The 18,969-nt window shown below is 35.5% G+C and overlaps 1 protein-coding gene across 3 annotated transcripts in view; it reads right to left on the bottom strand.

Annotated features, from left to right (window-relative positions):
- The window catches only part of MTDH (metadherin), a 59,368-nt gene that overhangs the window by 25,152 nt on the left and 15,247 nt on the right, over window positions 1–18,969 (bottom strand). For 2 of the 3 annotated variants that reach the window (XM_032315546.1, XM_032315545.1), the window contains exons 3-6: window positions 6,854–6,938; window positions 5,982–6,158; window positions 4,511–4,576; window positions 2,900–3,136 (exon numbers count right to left, since the gene is read on the bottom strand). In XM_032315546.1, the coding sequence (XP_032171437.1) occupies window positions 2,900–3,136; window positions 4,511–4,576; window positions 5,982–6,158; window positions 6,854–6,938 (565 nt within the window). Of the gene's footprint in view, window positions 1–265; window positions 353–2,899; window positions 3,137–4,510; window positions 4,577–5,981; window positions 6,159–6,853; window positions 6,939–18,969 lie in introns of all 3 variants that reach the window. The other variant, XM_032315544.1, reaches the window with a different exon arrangement.

The following is an 18,969-nucleotide window of genomic DNA, read 5'->3' as shown; positions in this document are numbered from 1 at the left end:
GCCTTCTCTTTTTATTTGTCTGTGTGCCAAAGAACTTTCAGTAATGTTAGGCCACAGAATCTAACTATCTTCACAAGAGAAAGGAACCAAGCCACCTATAGTTAAGAATTTAGGTCTTCTTTTCTTCCCTTTTATTAAGGCCTCTGCTACTTTATATATTATTTACGTTGACAGCAGTACTTGACTATTTTTCAAATAGCATGAGCTAAAAAGAATTTAAACAGAAATTCTTTTGTTAACTAAATGAAAGACTGTTTTCACATACCAGAAACAGCAGAGTTAAGTGTGAGAGATGCAAAAGAAGAATTCTGTTCAGAGGTATTCATTCCCCTATCCACACTAGACCAAGCAGCTGTTAAAATAAAGAACGTCACTTGGAACCTTCAATTTGCAAAAGAAAAGTTGAAAGATACGTACAGATTTAAACTATGATAATAATATTTAAAGATAACCTTAGAAATTAGGACAATACAGCAATAGCTTCTATTTACTGGATGTCTATTATAGGCCAAGCTCTTCATACCAAACACTAATCCTTAGTGTAAGCCTGCTAGGCACAATTTCAGAGTAGTTAAGGTACTTTCTGACAGCCAAAAAACAGCTGACCCATGACTGGAACTTAAGCTGATTTCCAAAGCCTATGTCTTTCTCCACTTTAGCAAGTTACCTTATTATTTACCAAAATTATGCTACAACTTGGAGCCAGGCACTGCACTTGGTACTTGACATTCATTACAGCCAATCCTCACAACTATTAAAATAGGAGGTTCATACAGGTTAAAAAAACTAAGCCTGATTTCCATAAAAGTTATTATGTGGGAAAACAGGGATTCATTCCAAATAGGTCCATTTCTACTAGTCCACACTCATTCCACTGTATTATACTATTTCCTCAACATTTTCAAGATCTTTCTTAGAAACATAAATGAATATTTTAAGCAATATATCTCTATCCATGAGACCAGTCACACCAGTCTTTTCTTAGAGATTCACTATAAACCCAATTTAATATAGTTCCATTTCAATTTCAACAAAGGTACAAATCCACCCAGGAAGGAACTCTAACCTGCTGCTTAATTTTATCTGTAGCAACCACTAAGCAGATACCATCTAATTTATGTCCTAATTAGGAAAATGCTACGTAGCTTTTATAAGTAAATTGCAAATCTCTGAAAAGGCCATAGTTTTTAACATTACTTGATAAAAATCTGATGATCTTTTGTTAAATATGAAAGGGTGCTTTAAAGCACAGACATTTCTGCTTTCTTCACTATGGAAAATGAGGCTGGGAGTGAGGGACTGTCTTCTTCCAAACAAATTTTGGTATTTCTACACAATTTCTGGACATTTCAAGGAAGAACAAACTTAAAAATAATTGTCAGTAGATCTAGAGTTGGCTTCTTGGGGAAAATAGTCAACTTGAGTCTTCTTAGATTTAAAAGTGATGGGAAAAGCAAATAACGCTGGAAGAAAGTTTTTTCCACTTAACCACTAAAAACCCTGTAGTGTCTATCACTCTCCCAAAGAAAAGAACTAAAACAAAAGTATTTGCAACAAGCACAACAGAAAAAAAGTGTACATTTAATATACAAGGAATTACAACTTGATTAAAAAAAAACAAACAAACAAGAGGTCGTTAGACAAATGGGCGAAGAACATGAATAGACAATTCATAAAATAGAAATGATCAAGAAAGTTGTGAAAAATATTCAACCTCGTTACTGATTTTAAAAAGTTAACCAGAACAATTTATGTATTTTGTATCAAGTTAGAAAAGATTTTTTAAATAAGAATACCCAGTCTTGGTCAGCACATGATAAATGGCACTCATATTGATGCTGACAATTTAGCATCACTAATTGATGCTAAATTAGAACTACTCTCTTAGAAAATACTTTGTCAACATGTCATAGAGCACTGTATGTTTATAGTCCCTTAAACCCAGTAATATCACTCCCAAGACTCTATGCTAAAGAAATAACCCAAAATATAGTCAATTCAATGTTATTTACAATGGTTAAAAACAGAAAAATTTTTTTTGATAATGTGGGAATAGCTGAATAATTTATATGCTATGCTTATATGATATATTATAGGGCTTTCAAATAAAAATACAAATAGGAAAATGTTTATGTTACTATATTAAGTGTGTGTGTGTGTGTGTGGGGACATAAAATTGCATATCCATTTTAGATTATGTAAAACAAAACAAAAACAAAACAAAACCCAAAAAACTACACGGGGAAAAAAAGACCATTAAAAAAATAAAAAAACAGTGGTTGTCACTGGGTAGTGTGAGAACAGTGGGGTTTTCCTTCTCTTTAGTTTTCATATTAAACATGGACTTTTCTGTAACACACACACACACACACACACACACACACACACACAGGAATTTAAGTTGCTTTTTATTTGATAGCTTTCAAAAAGAATACTTCTCAATTACTGTCTGTATCTTTAAAACCAAAGAGGAAAAATTAATTATAAAAAGGCATTTTGCAGACTGTGAAACAGTATAAAAGTGGATGCTGTAAACTACTTTTATTATTCTTATTTAAACTCAACAGAAAAACTGTTGAAATTAAAAAGTCTGCTCACACATTACATTTATAACATCACCAAAAACACACAATTATACCCCTTAGTTATACTGATAATTGGATGATAATGAGATAAAAAGTATGTCAGAACACTAAGTAAAGCTACTACTGACTTTTTTAGTTCCCACTTTGCTCTATGTGAAGGATCTGAATGAGTTAGTTATTACTATTAGTTCTGTATAGCTTTACTCCTATTTTCTACTCATGGGTTTTTGTTTTTTTTTTCATTCCTCAAAAATTCAAAATGTACCAGAAAGAAGCAACTGTAAATGAACTTAAAAATTTCCAACACTTCTTACCAATGCCAGAAAATATTGAACGGTCACTCCAACTCCTTCCCCAGTCTTTTCCATTTGCATTAGCATCTCCAGTGTCTTGGCCCCAGGCAGATGGCTCACTTTTCCTCTTGCCTGCAGAGGCAGGTGAAACAGAGTTCCACTTCTCCTCACCTGCACTGATCTGTGAGGAGAGCTTTACAGACTTTTCATTCCAGCCTCCTCCATTTACAGTGAGGTTTTCGTTCAATCCTGAAGAAACTTAAAGAAAAGAAAAGAAGGTTAAAAACTGATAAAACTGAGATATTTTCAAATTTCTCTGATTGCCTGGCTTATATTTATCACTCCTTTTATCCCCTACTGTCCTCTAAATAGCTTGAGCTTTAAAAATAAAAATGAAAACTCTTAAAAGTGACATGACCACCATGAATGACTTTTAATTTAAAAACTAAGAGTAGGCTTGAACTTTATATATTACTGATGCTTTCAACAGCAGAATGACTTGCTCAAAGAAAGTACAAAAGAGCAAAGAGGAAAACAGCACATATTCTGCTGTACTCAGAATACTCACCCACTAAAAATATGAGCACTTCTCCTTAGTTACATGTTCTTTTCTTAAATATTTATACACACACGTATACACACACACACGAAGTATAAGGCAGTGATTCTGAAACCTGGCTGCACATTAAAATCAACTGAAAAACTTCTTAAAAGTAGACACTGGAGCCTCAGCCCAGACTAATTAAAATCAGAAGCTCTAAGGGTGCTTGGCTAGCTCAAGTCGGTAGAGCATGTAACTCTTAATCTTGGGGTTGTGAGTTCAAGACCCATGTTGGGCACAGAGATTATTTAAGAAAATAAAAATAAAATAAAATTAAATCAGAGTATTTGTATGCTGGTACACTTATGTATGTGTGTGTGTCGTTTTTCAAAGCTTCCTAGATGACTATAATGTATAGCCAGGACTGAGAACCATGGGAATGAAAGGAAGCTGACAGGATTAAAACAAGCCTGAAACAAGAAGGTGCTTTTTCATTTCCGAGTTTATATTTTACTACCACACTTTTAGTTTTTAGGTAAGGTATACCACTCTACTTAATTCAGTCTTTACCATAAATGAGCAAATAAAATGTATTTTCTAATTGTGAAGCATGGTATAACTTCAGACTGTAGTCCCATTTATTGTAAAATATTTGATATCGTTAAGAATGCAATTTGAACAATTATAGGTTTAAGATTTTTTTCCCTTAATAAACAGGGGTAAAATATTTTATCCCATAAATGCTTACATTGAAACCAAGTCCTCCCCCACCCCAAAACTTTCTTTTCTCTATTGGCTTACACAATGCAAGCAAGAATAAAAACAGCATATAAACTATTACTAAAAAAATGTTTTTACATATGGGGAGAGGGAGAAACAACTAGAACATACCAAAGACTGTTAGAAGTGGGAATGATTTTTCTTTTTATCCATTTTCCAAAATCTCTGGATTGTGATTATGTTACTTTAGTAATTAAAAATCATTTCTAAGCCTTTTTTTCCTTCTGTATCATTCATGTGAGGAAAGAGACATGTATACAAGTTTCTATTCTGATGGGCCTTCAATTTAAGTTACATGTAATTTCTCTCACCCTGAAGTGTAGAATCTCCTTTTCCAGACTTAAAGTTGCTAACTTGAACATTTAGATGAGAATCACCTGGTTGAAATAGAAATAAAATTTATTTAATACTAAATAGGCCACTATGCACATTAGGAGTTAACATACAAATTTATTTTCACTTATTAATTTTAAGAAATTATTTCTTCAAGTACTAAATTCTTATATTGGAAGAGAGTGTTACTCACAACATACTTGACATGTCCTTAAGGAACTATGTTCTATAGTTACCATATTCTTAGTCAACGAAAATGGCAATACAGGACCTGGAAAATCATTCAAGTATATGTGGAGTCTGCTGTTCTGTAATGTTTATGAGATTCTTTTAAATAGGAACTGGAGAACTGGGGCTTTGTAATTGGATTCAACTTTGCCACCTCTCAACAATGCCAGCTGCCTTTTCAATAATCCTGGAAGCAAATACATCCAACTTAAAAAGAACACTGCCAGTATTTGGGACCAGGACTTAGGAAATACGGCCAGGGGTACGGCAAGGGGTATGAAAACATACTGTAACAAAGATACCATTTCTCTGACACTAAAAAGCATTTAATGATTACAATGTATCAAAAAATCAGCACGACACAGGATTGTCCTAGCAAGGAAGGCATGCACAAGACAGTGAAAAAGGCTCACCAACAGAAAGAAGCACTAAAGCATGGCTAGTATGTTTAACAGTGAAAAAGCATAAACAGAAGTCATTGCTATATCAAAGCAATAAATTCCAGCAAGTCTTCAAGCAAAAAAGTAAAAGATAGCAAGGCTAAGAAAGTGGCCTGGAGACAAATGCGGGGTGAGGAGGCAATTAATAAAAAGGTAAAGAAAGAAAAGTCAGTGCCCAAGTTGAACGGTATCACTTTGCAGATGGCAATGTAAAGAGCTTTAGCTAAGAAGCCATCAGTATTGGATAGTGTGAGCACTTGAAATACTTGGGAAGAACATTAGCTCAACAACCTCGGAAGTTCCAGTCCAGCTTTATCAAACACCTATGGCATTCTCAAAAAGTCAGGGTGATAAGAAGTCCAGATAGAGCCTGCACTATCCAGAACATGCTTGCTTCATCTTGGAATGAAAGCATCCAACATGCAGGATTGGTGACAATTTTATTTAATAAATGTCTTGTCCACTAAAAGAAACGGAGATGTAAAAGAGCTGGGGCGAAGCAACGCACACAAGAAAAAAAGGCAACATCATTTTCTCATGTGACTCAAGGCAGAAAGGCAATTTTAATTCAGCAGGCCATTCATTGGGCAGTACGGAACAATTAACACTGCTAGTTATCAAGTAAACCAGTATGTGGTCCACAGTGCTCTCACGAAGAAGGGTATATCAGCACAGTGATGTAAGCAGTTCAAAATAGTCAAATTTTGACAGAATGATATTTTGTACATCTGATTAAAAGGAGCTGGATTTGATGTATGACTCTTATGTTCCACCAATATACCTTTATTCTTCTTGGAACCAACAGGAAATGATGCAGTTGTAAGTTGCTCGGTGGTAACTGTGATGGTATTTTCTATCCCAGGGATAGTTGAATCCAATGAACCAGAATCAGTCTGCACCTTATCACGTTTACGCTGCTGTCGTTTCTCTCTGTGACTAATTTTAGTTTCCCAGGCTCCTGACATAGCCCCAGAAAAAAAAGTGTTATTCAGTAAAGGGGAAGACAAAAAGTTGTAGTTTTGAGGGGGGAAATGGGGCAGGGCACATAAGATATCATGATAAATTTAGAGAGTAAGCTAAAACCCCAGAGTACTGATTATATTAATTTAATCTAAGAATTTATTCTAGTCCCAATATGTTGTTTTAGGCAGCTAACTGCCATTATTATTTATTCTGGTAATTTTTATCAACTGTCATCTATGATTTAGGAAAAATGAGAAATGTAAGTCATTTCGTATGTCTTTTTATCCTGCTGGAGAGAACGGAGAGTGTTATAAATAATTACTAATAAGTGGGTTTATTTGGTGATGACAATAAAGGGCTTCCTAGGGATAGTGTATTTAAAAACAAGAGGGGGGAAAAGTCCAAATCAAAGAAACAAAGACAAAATAACTGCCCAAGACACTGAGCTAGACCTTAAATCTCAAGGTGGTTCCCTTCAGGAAAAGCACTATTAGATTCTTAAGTAATTTAGATAAAAAAAAAAAAAAAATGTGTTTTCTAACAATGTCACAGATCTGTACGTTAAAATCTGTAATTATTAAGAGAAAAGCTAGACACAAGATTAAGCGATACAAATGCAGCTCTTATATAATGTACCATGGTAAAAAAGGATTAAAAATTTTTCTATAGTCCTTTCACTTGCTCAAGTACCTTCATCAACTTCCTTTCCATCATGGCGTGAACTGTTTTGCACTGCTTTAGCATCTGACTTTGATTTCTTCTTATTTTTCTTTGACTGAAAGTAAAATAGAATGTTACTTAATACTTCATTATGTTTTTGAAAAGGTAGGAGTCAGTAAGATACATAATGAAATGTATGATGCTGACAACCAAAAAATTTAATATTTGGTTAAAAAACTTAACATTAAATGGCAATAATAATATGAGGTTACCATTTATTGAGTGGTTACTCTATGCTAAGTACTTTGCATTCATTTTCTTCATTCCCTAAAAAACTCACTACAGAAGGTATTATTCCCATTTTAGAGTTGAGGAAATGGAGACTTAGGCTGTCTGGGGTCACATTAAGAGTTAGTAAATGGTAGCGTCAAATTAGGAAATAGGTCTATCTGGCTCCAAAGTCTGTGCCCTTAGATACATGCTGCCCTAACTTATATTATAAATAAGGTACTATAATACAATGTGTTCAGAACAATAAAATAAAGACCTACTGTTAATGTTTAGAAAGAAAATGATGCACTGATTATTGGTTTTTGGATTTCATAAAGCACATTGTTGGAATACCCTATTATATAGCAAATTAGCGAGTCAACTGTACAAAGAAGGTAGTATCTTGTCGGTTTCAGAGCAATGTGAAAATACCTAGGATTTGCATGTGGTAGATGGTTAGTAATTCATTAGAGAAAATACCTTTACACACACAAGATAACAGATATTTTGAAATAGCCTTCCAATTCCCTTCTGCTAATATTTTCTCCTCTCAAGAGCTCATTAAAACTTTATAAAGCCATGACTTCTATACTTAGATTAGTGCTTCGAGAAGAATACTAACATTCATGAAATAGTGACTTTATTTATAATTTGCATTCACTCATTTAACTATTTGTTGAGACTGGCTACATATATGTATTATTGTACACTACCTGGAAGTTAAGTTTACCACAAAAAAGATTGTATCTAGATAGTAAGTCTTTTTCATGGGTAAAGCAGTAAATGATAGTCTGACTAAGCAATAAATGACAGCTCTTAACAGTGATTAAAAATTCTTTGACAACAGGGGTACATAATAAACTATTCAAAACCATGTTTTTTATTTCCCATAGTTGATTTGTACCTGTTTCTTGGCATGGTCTTATGAACATGTAACACATCTCAGGTACTGCTTTATTACACACACCTACCAAACCAGGCTCATATCCACTTATAAAAATTGAGATATCATCTACATATCGTATTTATCCTTCTTAAGATACAATTTGGTGGTTTTTAGTATATTTGAGGTTGTACAATTATCATCATTATCTAATTCCAGAATGCTTTCATCATTCTGAAAAAGAAACCTGGTACCTATTATTAGTCACTCTCCACTACCTTCTTCCCACCTGCAATCACCAGCAGTCATCTTCCTGTCTCTCACAGCCACTCTTAAGTAAACACAATACATGGAGCACTGGTTAATTACAGCCTAAAGTAGGGGTCAGCAAACTTCTTCTATAAAGGATCAAATAGTAAATATTTTAGTCTATGCAAGGCATACATATTTCTACATGTAGCAACTGAGAAACTCTGCTGCTCAAGCACAGAAGTAGCCATATGCAATATATAATCGAATAGGTATAACTGTGTTCCAACAAAATTTTATTTACAAAAATAGGTATCTGGCTGGATTTCGGGGGCCAGAGTTTGCCAACCCCTGGTCTATAGCAGTACTGTCCAATAGAAATATACTGCGAGTCATGCTTGTAATTTAAAATTTTCTAGCACACAGGTTAAAAAGCTAAAAGAAATAGGTAACATTAATTTTAACAATATATGTAAATCAACACTTTCAAAATACTATTTCAAAATGTAATTAATATAAAAAATTATTGATAAAACCGCATAACAAAGAGTGCTAAATAGCCATCCATGGAAGTAGTTACTACATTGGACAGTACAGACCTACAGGAACTAACTAAAGTTAGTTAACTTTAACTAACTTATGAAGTGTCTCTGCCTCATTATTTTTTAATAATCTTCTAAATTCATGCATTTAATACCTTAAACCTCAAACCTGACAAAGGTACAGAGATCCATTTAAATGAAGGCCATGCTTTCTAAAACATGCCATTAATTCTTCCACCTCATCTTTTAAGTAGGCAACGATTTTTGTGGAATTTTAACTAGTAAAATTTAATCTTCCTCAGTACCAGTTGTTCCTGCAATTGAATCTGATGGTTCTACTTTATTCTGGCATTTTTAACAAATGGATTCACTAAAAACACTTAAGCTTAAGGGCGCCTGGGTGGCTCAGTGGGTTAAGCCGCTGCCTTCGGCTCAGGTCATGATCTCAGGGTCCTGGGATCGAGGCCCGCGTCGGGCTCTCTGCTCAGCAGGGAGCCTGCTTCCCTCTCTCTCTCTCTGCCTGCCTCTCCATCTACTTGTGATTTCTCTCTGTCAAATAAATAAATAAAATCTTTAAAAAAAAAAAAAAGTGACTGTATTGCTATCACTTACAGATCTTTTTAATTAACCCAGTTAAGTCTCAAAATAACTCTATAAGGGGCGCCTGGATGGCTCAGTGGGTTAAGTGTCTGACTTCAGCTCAGGTCATGATCTCAGGGTCCTGGGATCCAGCCCCAATCAGTCTCTCTGCTCAGCAGGGAGTCTGCTTCCTCCTCTCTCTCTGCCTGCCTCTCTGCCTACTTGTGATCTCTGTCAAATAAAAAAAAAAAAAAAAAAAAAATAAGTATTGAATCTTAAAAAAAAAAAAAAAGACCTCTATGAGACAGATGCTATTATTCCCACTTTACAGATGAGAAAAGGGAGGCACTGAGTGGTTAACTAGCCAACCCCAAGATCACATAATTATTAAGTGTCAGAGTTGGGATTTGATAAGCATGCTCCAAACCTGGGCTGCCACGCTATTTTTGTTAGAAACTGCTCCTGAGCTGTTAAATTATGGAGATATGATAATTTTCACAAGTAACAGACAATTTTAATAACAAAATCACACAATGATGTAAACGTCTCAGAATACCCTTCGTTGCATGAATTTCTTAAAAAAAGAAAATCAGCTACTTTCTGACACATCTTATTAAAGTTTTCTTAACACTGATGGGACAGGTTAACTACAAATTTTTCCACAAAAGATCTGCTAAGTAGACAACCATTTGTCATTATCAAAAAGGTCAACATATTTGAAACACTTGAATTTTAGTAAAAGAAAAATGTGTGGCTTGCTTTTTAAGTTGGTCAGCTTTATATAAGTATTTTGACATATATAATCAATCAATCTCTTCTTTGTAGAATAAAGAATGATTCCCACCTTGCCCTTACTATAAATTAAGGGCATTTTCCAATTTATAGTCTGGCTTTATACCTCTTTTGCCACCATAGATTTCTAGAAATAATGTAGTGAATGAATTTCATGCATGGTGCTACAACTAAAACTTCATCTCCCTACTCCTCAAATTTTATTTTTTTAAATTAAATTTCAGTTCATGTGGGCTCTCCATCAGTGGCTTTTATTTAGTTTTTCACACCAAAAAATTTAAATTAAGTCATCTTTTCTTGAGAATGTATCTTTGTAGGTATTTTTTAATCTTCAGTTGCTCACAAAAGTAGTTCTTTATGCATTTCATTATTGAAATCTAATATACCAAGTTCCCTAGGTGTAATGTCAAAATCATCTGTGCATTTTTCCAATTTGCAATTTGCTCTGCTACTGATTTACTTAATTCACCAGCAACATTTTTATGCTACACCCAACAGTATATGCTGATGAAAGAATGTGTTCTGGTTGACTGTCATACTGTTTTCTACGAATTTTACCATGGCAGAAAGAACAAGTGTTTCTCCACATACGTCTTTTCCCCTTTAAATCAGAAACCTCAAGAGTGGCTTCTAAGCATTTGTAACTATATTTAGTAAAATTCTGTCCGACTGGGTACTGAATAAACAATCATCTTTTTAAAAAACTGCAGAGGGATGCCTGGGTGGCTTAGGCTAAGCGGCTGACTTCAGCTCAGGTCATGATCCCAGAGTCCTGGGATCGAGTCCCGCATTGGGCTCCTTGTTCAGCAGGGAGCCTGCTTCTTCCGCTGCCTCTGCTTGCCTCTCTGCCTGCTTGTGCTTGCTTGCTCTGACAAATAAACAAACAAATAAATAAATAAATCTTAAAAATAAATAAATAAAACTGCAGAGGTCCAATCTTCACATTTGGAATGCTTAGATAACCTGCTAATTGAGACAGTTTCAGAATATAATTAGCTAAAATCTCAAGTCACAGTATACATGGTCAAGGTTTCTATTTCAAAAATCTTCCTTGATGATTTCAATTTTTCTGACCAATTTCTTATCAGGTCTGATTAAATCATCTTAACCTCATGATGATGTGGTCTTAGTAGGAATAGCAATGCTCATTTTATCTAATTGTTTATTTGCATTATCATCAACTACAATCTATAGCTTCTTTGCAGCCTGTTCACTGAAGGTTAGTCTAGTTTAAGCTGGGTGACACAATCAAGAAGCCCACAGAGCTGAGCACGTATCAACTGCAATCCGTCAAAATATGTTATGAGAAAAGAACCAATGAGGGCAGTCTTTCCATTGCCGCTTCCTGTTCTCAGGATCTGGCCCGTGTAGCATCTTACTACCCTCTAATATTCCAAATGAGGATGCCAATGACTAGCCATATACTGATAAGAATAAAGATTAATTTAATAAAAAACTAAGTATAAATAGAAAGTCTAATATTTTCTTCCTTTATCCCAATGGCTTTTCCTGTGTACTTCACTTTGGAGACAATGGTCTTAAAAAGCACATGTTGAAGTAGTTCTAGGACTACAAGTAATATGCTTCTGAATTCACAGAACTTAAAATACCAAAAAATTACAGGCTGCTTATAAAAAAAAAGACAAAAAAATGACTTCTATAAATAAGCTCATCCTTTACTTTTACCTTCCTGACATGAACGAATATTTTTAGTACAACACCCAAAGTGAACATTTATTAGAGCAGCAAAAGGTATATATTGGCAGCAAAAGTAGATCTACTGAAATGGCTAACTGCTTCTTTTTTTTTTTTTTTTTTTTTTTTTTTAAAGATTTTATTTATTTATTTGACAGAGAGAAATCACAAGTAGATGGAGAGGCAGGCAGAGAGAGGGAGAGGGAAGCAGGCTCTTTGCTTCTTAGCAGATTTTGTTTAAGGAACTGTGAAGTATTTAAAAAAAAAAAAAAAAAAAGGAGTGTTCAATTCAACTCAACTTAGGGAGTCTAATTTAATATTTGTATGGAGACAAAAACTATTAAGAGAGATACTGTACAAATTTTAACTTAAAAGATACTTTATTTTGCAATTAATTCTTTACACCAAGGTAGGAAGCCAGATTCTAAATGTAATCCTTACTCAATTTCTTAATTGTCCTTAAATACTGGTCCTTAAAATTTTGGTGAACTGACATAACATAACATAAAAGCCCTATAATTATCTAAAGCCACAGTTGACAAAGTCAGGACTGATAAAGGAAATGAAGCCTGAAAAAGAGGAATGCTGAGTATTTCCTAAAGGTTGTAAGTGGATACGATGATGCTTTTGTCTGTGGATGAGTGGCTAGTATGTTAAGATTTTCCACTAATTCGGGGTGCCTGGGTGGCTCAGTCGCTTTTCCTTCTCCCACTCCCACTGCCCTTGCTTGTGTTCCCTCTCTCCCTGTGTCTCTGTCAAATAAATAAATAAAATCTTAAAAGAAAAAAAAAAAAAAAAGCTTTTCCACTAATTTATGGCAAAAACTATTCTGTTTTCCGAGATTTTTGTTTTTTCTCTTTCCACCGTGTCAAAACTGCCTTTTTTTTTTTTTTTTTGGTTAATGGTGACGGTGGTTTTATTACTTATTTTTTTTTTAAAAGGCTGTGATTTTTCTAACATCTCTACAACATAAACTGATAGAACTTTTTTTTTTTAAGATTTTATTTATTATTTATTTGACAGAGCAGAGAGCCCGATGCGGGGCTCGATACCAGTACTCTGAGATCATGACCTGAGCCGAAGGCAGAGGCTGAGCCACGAGGCGCCCCGGTGACAGTGGTTTTAAAAATGTACATACCTGACAAAATTAAAAACCTTTTGGTTGGTGAAATTTGTTTTGAAAACTTCCAACGACTGCCACTTGGAAAATCTGAAAACTACTGCTTCAGATCAATTTCATCCACTTTCTGCCTAAGCAAATATGGCAAGTCCCTATTTTACATTGCTCCGTGTTTAGCACTATTTATTTTTCTCAGTTGTCTCAAACATATAAATAAGCTGGGCATGGTTAAATGGCAAAGGATGGATGGTCCAAAGAGCGTATTACTTACATTTTTCTATACCAGCAATTCTTTTTTTTTTTTTTTTTTTAAGATTTTATTTATTTGACAGAGATCACGAGTAGGCAGAGAGAGCAGCAGGCAGAGAGGAGGAAGCAGGTTCCCCGCCGAGCAGAGAGCCAGATGCGGCTAGATCCCAGGACCCTGGTATCATGGCCTGAGCTGAAGACAGAGGCTTTAACCCACTGAGCCACTCAGGCGCCCCTATACCAGCAATTCTTAATCTAACTTGGTGACACAATATAAGGATGAGATTAATTGTAAAAAGTGTCACAAACCTTTTTAAAAGTGGAGAGAATTGCAACTGATGTTCCCCCCTTCCCTGGCGGTGGTGGTGGTGGCGGAGGCAGTGTAATTAAAACTAGAGCCAAGACTATTTTACTCACTACTATTCTGATGCATTTTCCTGAATGCAAGGAAGAAACAGGATTGCAGGTGCAGAGAAGTGCCCACACTTCTACTTCACCTCTTTCTCCTTACCCTGATTAGTTATATCTTCTTTCACAGCAATTACCACCATCTGACACGAAATAATATATTTGCTTGTTTTTAACTGTCCCCTTGCCCCATTTTATCCTGTTCTATTGACCGTTATATTCCTAGTGCCTAGAATAATGTATCTTGCAGACAAAAGGTATTTAATTAATAGTTGGTTGTCAATGGAAGAGCCTTAAAGTAGACTGGATTACTTATGGCCCTATCTGCCCAACTTTCACTGTCCCCAGAATAAAACCTCTGGGCTATTATATCTGTACACTTGATTCCATCATCTAAGCCACTAAATTATTTAAATATGTTTCGTGTGAGCTTATGAATTATGGCACACCACACAAGTTGTATGGCTATCAACCCAGAATCTTAAAAAGAAAATTACAAGAAGCCTTTCTTTTCTTTTTTAAAAGATTTTATTTGTTTATTTGAGACAGAAATCACAAGTAGACAGAGAGGGAGGCAGAGAGAGAGGGGAAGCAGGCTCCCCGCTGAGCAGAGAGCCCGATGCGGGGCTCGATCCCATGACCCTGGGATCATGACCTGAGCTGAAGGCAGAGGCTTTAACCCACTGAGCCACCCAGGTGCCCCATCTTAACTCTTTTATATTAGCCCCAAACTCTTTCCCAGATGTGGGCCTCATATTTCTGATAGCTAATAAATTAATTCCACTTGGAGACCCCATTTTCACAACAATCTTATTACATTTAAAACAAATTCACTGGGGCACCTGGGTGGCTCAGTGGGTTAAAGCCTCTGCCTGGGTCATGATCCCAGGGTCTCTGCCTACTTGTACCTTTGTCTGTCAAATAAATAAATAAAATCTTTAAAAAACAAACAAACAAACAAAAACCCCAAAACCCAAAGTCATTATTTTATTGTATTTCAATCCGCTCTTGCTTCATACAACTATAGCATCATGAAAAATGATGGGCTAGTGTGAAATTCCTGGTTCTGATCTCATTTCTGCTATTCGTCAGAGTTTAGACAAAAAATTTCTGCTACTTGTCGGAGTTTAGGAGCAGAAGTGAGGTTTCTCTGGTAAGATATTCCCTCTTTTACAGAAAATACTGTGGTCACCTTAAAGGGGACACTGAAAACTAATTCCTTGGATGGGAACCCAAGACTCGAAGCTATAGATTTTGTGGCCCAAGGAGCCTGAAAGGTCAAGAGTCCAAGACCTATACAATCAGACTCAAAGCATTCCAGATAACAAAACATTTTAATGAACCCAAAAGACTATACTAGGAGTTTAAAACAGGGTTTCAGTAAAAAAAAAGTCAGGGAGTAAACATTTTAGGCTCTGCAGACTATAAGGCCTCTGTTACAACCACTAAACTTTGCTGCTGGGAGTACAAAAGCAGCCATAGACAATAAGTAAATAAATATGGGTGCATGTTCCAATAAACTTTCAAAAATAGGCAGAGAGCTAGACATGGCAAATAGGTCATGGTTTGCCAATCCCTGGTTTTAAATTAGTTTCTAAGATGTATTATGGAAGGTAAAACACAAATGTATATAAGCTCACTGGGCATGCTGGTGTTCTCTGTTTTACTAAGAGCTGCTATACTACACTTATTTAAAATCTATGATGCCTTGGAATAAGTTTGCCTTTGGTTTCTAAACATTGATCACTCCTAGAGTAGTGGTTCTCAAACGTCTTGGATATAGGGTACTCTTAAAACAGACTGAGGATGTCAAAGAGCCTTTGATTATGTGGATTATACCTACTGATATCTACCATATTATAAATTAAAAGTGAGATATTATTTGGATATATATTATTTCAAAACAATAATAGACTAATTACATATTGTGGTGTAATTACACCTATACGAACAACAGCAAAAACATTTTACTGAGAAGAGTGGTATGCTTTACATTTTGTAAGTATCTTTAGTGTCTGGCTTCATAAAAGACAGACTGCATACCTGCTTTTGCATTTAATTTTACTGTGTGATACACAATTTGGAGCATATGAAGACAATCTGGCTACATACACGTAGAAATGTAATTGGAAAAAGAAGGATTGTCTTCAGAGTTTTTTCAGATAATTGCATTCTTCTTTGCTATTACACCAAAGATTTGTGGTTGACAGGGGCTGGGGCTAAGGGGAAAAGGGGAAAATGAGGCATGACTGGTAATGAGCAGAAGATTTCTTTTTGGGAAGAGGAAGAAGTTAAAAAACTACATGGTGAGAGCTGTACAACTCTGCAGAAACACTGAAATCTTACACTTCCAAAAAAATAAATTTTACAGTATATCCAGGATAAAGCTGTTTAACAAAAAAGAAAGACAAAAAACCAACATGTGTGGGCTTAGGGAGGCTCAGGAGTAGGATGAGAGACGGGCAGGGCTTTTAGGTTATGTTCAAGGCTGTGGAGTGAAAGCAATGGGAAGTCGTGAGGAGCTTTAAGCAGAGGAAGGAAAAAATGTTAAGCCAAAACTTCTCAAGTGGTAGTTTCTTAAAAATTGTTGCAACATGAAATCTGTATCAATGAAATTTCCCATACTCTACTGGTCTATCTTGCACTTTGAATGAATCTTTTACACTTGCTTTGTAACATGCAAACGTCGGTCATTTGGAAAATATGGGTTCAGTGAGTTACACACATCTAAAATGTTAAAATATTCCATTATATACAGTATTTTTAAAAATCACATTTATTAACATCACAACTGATCTCATCAGAAAGTCTTTAGGCACTGGGATGCTGTCAAGCTCATGGTGGCAGATACAACTTTTCCAAATTTCTAATTTTCACTTGGAAATAAACCATTGTGTTATTTGCAATAAATAATAAATGTAGTTTTCCTTGAAGTGACAGGATCATCTTGACTGTTTTTGAGAAAATGTCTGCCAATACCCAAGTCTAAATCACCATGGCCTCTCTATCAGCTCTTCTTTCAAGTTAAAATGGATGAAGTGACTATCCAGACTGCAGCTCAACTGTATGGGTGTTTTTCCTCAGGACAACCCCTGTTCTTCACTACACAGCACACTGTATGTATACTTCCCATTTCATCATATAAAATAATTAAAAGGCAAGTGTGCAAAGGTCATGATTTAATAAAACTAATAATGATCATTTTTACAGCTTAAGGATACTCTTAAGTGAAACTAGCATTCTTTTTCTTTTTAATTGTGAGTGGACTGCAATAAAGAATCAGCTACTAGTGGTTTGGTGTCACCGTCATGATTTGTGCTAGCAATACCTGCTATTGTTTTTGTACCATTAATGCAAATTCAACACAGCAAAAAAGGCAAATAATGTCTCTATTACTATGAAAACAGTTTTGTCTTCCAGGACCCAACAAAAGGTCCCTGATACCCAGGGGTCCATGAACCACACTTTGAGAAATGTTGCCTGCACAAAATTGAGGGATCGTTGTTTACTAGCTATGTATTGCTGGGCAATCCACTGAACCCTTTAATGAGCTGGATTTGAAGAAATGATTATATTCTCCTCCATCCCCAACCAAGAGTTATTCAACAGGATTAAGAGATGTGCAAATATTTGTATTATTGTAGCATCATAAAATGCAAGAGCTTATTATTACTTATGAGTGACACTACTATTCAGCAGGACTCCACTGACTTTGTCCTGAAAAACCCGACAGTGACCAAATTTCACACATTTTTGTTTCTATTGTCTCTCTTACTGACAATCTTTTAACCTTCTATCTTAATTCAGACCCTCATAATCACTGATGCAAGCCTGATTTGTTTTCACAAATGTTGCTGCCAGCTGAACACATCTATTTTTATCATACCCCCGCCCATCCTGACCAAACTTGTCTAGGGCTTTCTGTTGAGTATGTCTGAATATGTTCTTTTGCTCCAGCTGAAGTGTGTGATTGTTGTTCATTTGTTCCTCTCACCTGCCAGAAATGGCCTCCTCACTTCCAGTTACTGAAATACCACCCCCAACCTTGAAAGTCCTATTAAATCAATCTTTTCTAGCCTCCCAAATAGGATAATCTTATTCCTCTGAATATCTGGCACTCAGAGACTTGTTGCCTGCTATCTTTTCTTGTGCTTGCATTTCCTAACTAGACTGCAATCTCTCTGAAGGTTAAGTATGTCTTCCATTCTTCTTATTCCCTTCAGCATCTAGTAGCACAATGCCTAGCTAACGGTACTGTATAGATTCTGCTAGAGACCAGTATCAATGAAGCACTGACCTTCACAGCCGAATAAAGACCTAGAAAACTACTGTACTTTAACTTGCTTTATAGACTCAAGGTCTGTAACTCTTGTCATATATGGTTTTTAGCAATGTTTTTCTCTGTGAGGTTTACTCAAGTGACAGGGCAAGATATTCAATATCACAGCTGAGAGGGCAATTATTCTATAGGCAAACTGTACCTCTCAAATTGCCCAAGATACGGCTCTGAGAGGAAAACAAATACACAACAATGCGTATAAAGGTTTATAAGTAGATCTATGACAAGCATCTTACAAAAAAATAGAAAGTCTTAAAAAATATATTTAAAACACACAAAAACATACACAGTGCAAGAGCATAAAAAATTAACTGAAATGAGGTCTCTTGGACTGAAACAAGTTAAAAAGCGTGAATTCCAAGATGCGGATGGCAAAAAGAAACACTAGCCATGAGTTGCAGCATTTACTATTATGCAAAAAGTCAAATCGAAAAGGCAGCAAACCAAAGGCAGAAGCTCTGTCCTGAAAAAAGCAACAGCAACTGAAAGGAGGCGGTACCATCAAGTGATTCACAAGTGCACGGGCTTTGGCACCAGAATGAGCTGGATTCAAATCCTACTTCACAAACTATGAAATGAGTGAAACTGTAAAATCCCTCTATGCCTCAGAGCCCTTATCAGCCTTGCAGAGTTTATGAAAGGATCAGAAATCATACAGAGCAGTAAAAATCACAGACTTTGAAGTCAGATGGGTGGAAGATAGAACTATTTTTAGTAGCTTTGGTTAAGTTATGCCTCAGGTTTCTTATTTGTAAGATAGGTATAATACCACCTCCTCAGTGCTCTTGTGAGCATAAAGGAGCATATAAATTTTCTGTAAGTCTTAAAAGTACACCCAGTGGGTACTGAGTAACTTGTCTCTACTAGATACATGTAAATATACTCATACACATACCTCACCTTGCATAGTGCCTGCCATATCACAGATACTAACAAATATCCATTACTGTAATTATTTTCTATCACTAATTTCAGAATGATTATAAACTCTAAACTGTAGTTTTATATCCTCATACACCC

Source organism: Mustela erminea, chromosome 16, assembly GCF_009829155.1.
Source record: "Mustela erminea isolate mMusErm1 chromosome 16, mMusErm1.Pri, whole genome shotgun sequence".
Lineage (NCBI taxonomy): Eukaryota > Metazoa > Chordata > Mammalia > Carnivora > Mustelidae > Mustela > Mustela erminea.
This window is presented reverse-complemented; position numbering and strand designations above follow the sequence as displayed.